Raw genomic sequence first — 1,591 nt, 5'->3', positions numbered from 1 at the left:
TATCTATACTCATCTGCCTCTATTTAAATAGTAATTAATTTAAATCTCTCTAGTAATGCAAAAGACTAAAGACATGGGGAAAATATATGAAAATACTTATCAACACTTAATAGATGGATCAGAATTTTGAAGATTATTTTTGTGCAAAGTATGTAAGTGTTTTAGAGCTCTCTGGGTGATGTTCAGTGCTGGGTCTATGGTCCGAAGTTCATCTTGTTCAAGAAGTGCTAGCCCACTAATGCCAAGGTAGGTATGCAGGCCATCAGGGGGAGTGTCGGGGTATTTGGCTAGTCCTCCTGTAATTGGATCTTGTGTTGAGAGTACAAACTGCCTCAGTGCGCTGATGTCTAGGAGGTCCAAGCACCCAAGCAACTGTGAAAGTGAAGTCTTTATTAACATTTTGTTGTATTGCTTCAAGCAAATAACAAACAATTGTGAGTTTTTACTTCTGCAGCTGGTAGATGGAAAACAATCCAGTATGCAACTCATCACCGATGAGAAAAAAAAGGGGGGGTGGAGGCCTTAAAGTAATATCTATGTCTCCCCATCCTAGGTCTGACACATAAGCCTAGCATTTTTCAAAATACTGCCAAAGCTGGACAGCATGAGAGGTACATTTCATGGGCATAAGGAGGAATATTGGAAAGAGACTTTTCCATGCTTTATAAATTTTTCTGAAAAATTAAAATTTCTGGTGACTTCCACAAGTGGATCTCCTTATTGGATCCCTGTAATGAATGAAAAAATCACTCCCTCAACTTGGTTTGTAAAATTATTCTCCAAACTCTGAAGACCAAATATAACATATGTGAAATATGAATATTTGGGTATTATTGTAGATTGGCAGGGGGACTTTTGGTCATTAGGGGTTAATGTTTCCGCCAGTTCTCTTCTCCTACCCACTTATATAGAGGCAAGAAGTATGGGTGATGCACACCTTCATATACCTCATATTACGAAGTTGGATTTTGTATCCTCCTTTTCCAACAGATTGCTTGTTTGTGTGTGTGTGTGATTTATGTTCTACTGTTTCTTCCCTTATGTCAAGGGCAGTCCACATACATAGGCTCTTTTCCAGTATGCTTTTCCTCATAGCTTCCTGTGGGTGGTTAACTGCATTATCTTCTCCAGCTGATAGATCATAGGTGTTAAGGAGGCTGGCTAATGGTCTTCTTGCAGACACGAACCAATCTCTTACAGACCACTTCATGATATATCAAGTGAAGCTGTATCACAGCTTCCGAGTTCCTTCTTCAACGTCAAAGAGTGCTGGGATTCCTTTTGGAGCATCTGTCTGCTACATAACCTTAGCTATTAGTTCTACTAGTTCTTTTTGACCAGTCTCCCATTGTAGTAAAATGGTAGTTTATATATATAAGGTCATGTGCCATTAACTTTAGGAGAAATGGTGAATCATTATACAAAGGTGCATGTGCTCTGGACAGTGGTCTGTGCCAGTTGCCTTTGCTGTCATTACATGTTTGTGTAGTTGCCAATTACCATCCCATCAGGGTCTTATTCACCATGCATTCCCTCACTCCTCCCGGGTTAACTCATTATCTTCTCAGTGATATATATAGGTGTTAAGGAG

At 39.5% G+C, this 1,591-nt stretch overlaps 1 protein-coding gene across 1 annotated transcript in view; it reads right to left on the bottom strand.

Annotated features, from left to right (window-relative positions):
* Nucleotides 1-19: 19 nt before the first annotated feature.
* The window catches only part of LOC119588395 (geranylgeranyl transferase type-1 subunit beta-like), a gene marked incomplete in the record, with an annotated part of 12,052 nt that continues 10,480 nt past the window's right edge, over nucleotides 20-1,591 (bottom strand). The window contains 1 exon segment of the mRNA XM_037937074.1: nucleotides 20-372. Within this exon segment, the coding sequence (XP_037793002.1) occupies nucleotides 100-372 (273 nt within the window).

Source organism: Penaeus monodon, chromosome 23 (assembly GCF_015228065.2).
Source record: "Penaeus monodon isolate SGIC_2016 chromosome 23, NSTDA_Pmon_1, whole genome shotgun sequence".
Lineage (NCBI taxonomy): Eukaryota > Metazoa > Arthropoda > Malacostraca > Decapoda > Penaeidae > Penaeus > Penaeus monodon.
The sequence above is the reverse complement of the archived record's forward strand: the minus strand, read 5'-3'. Positions and strand labels throughout refer to the sequence as shown.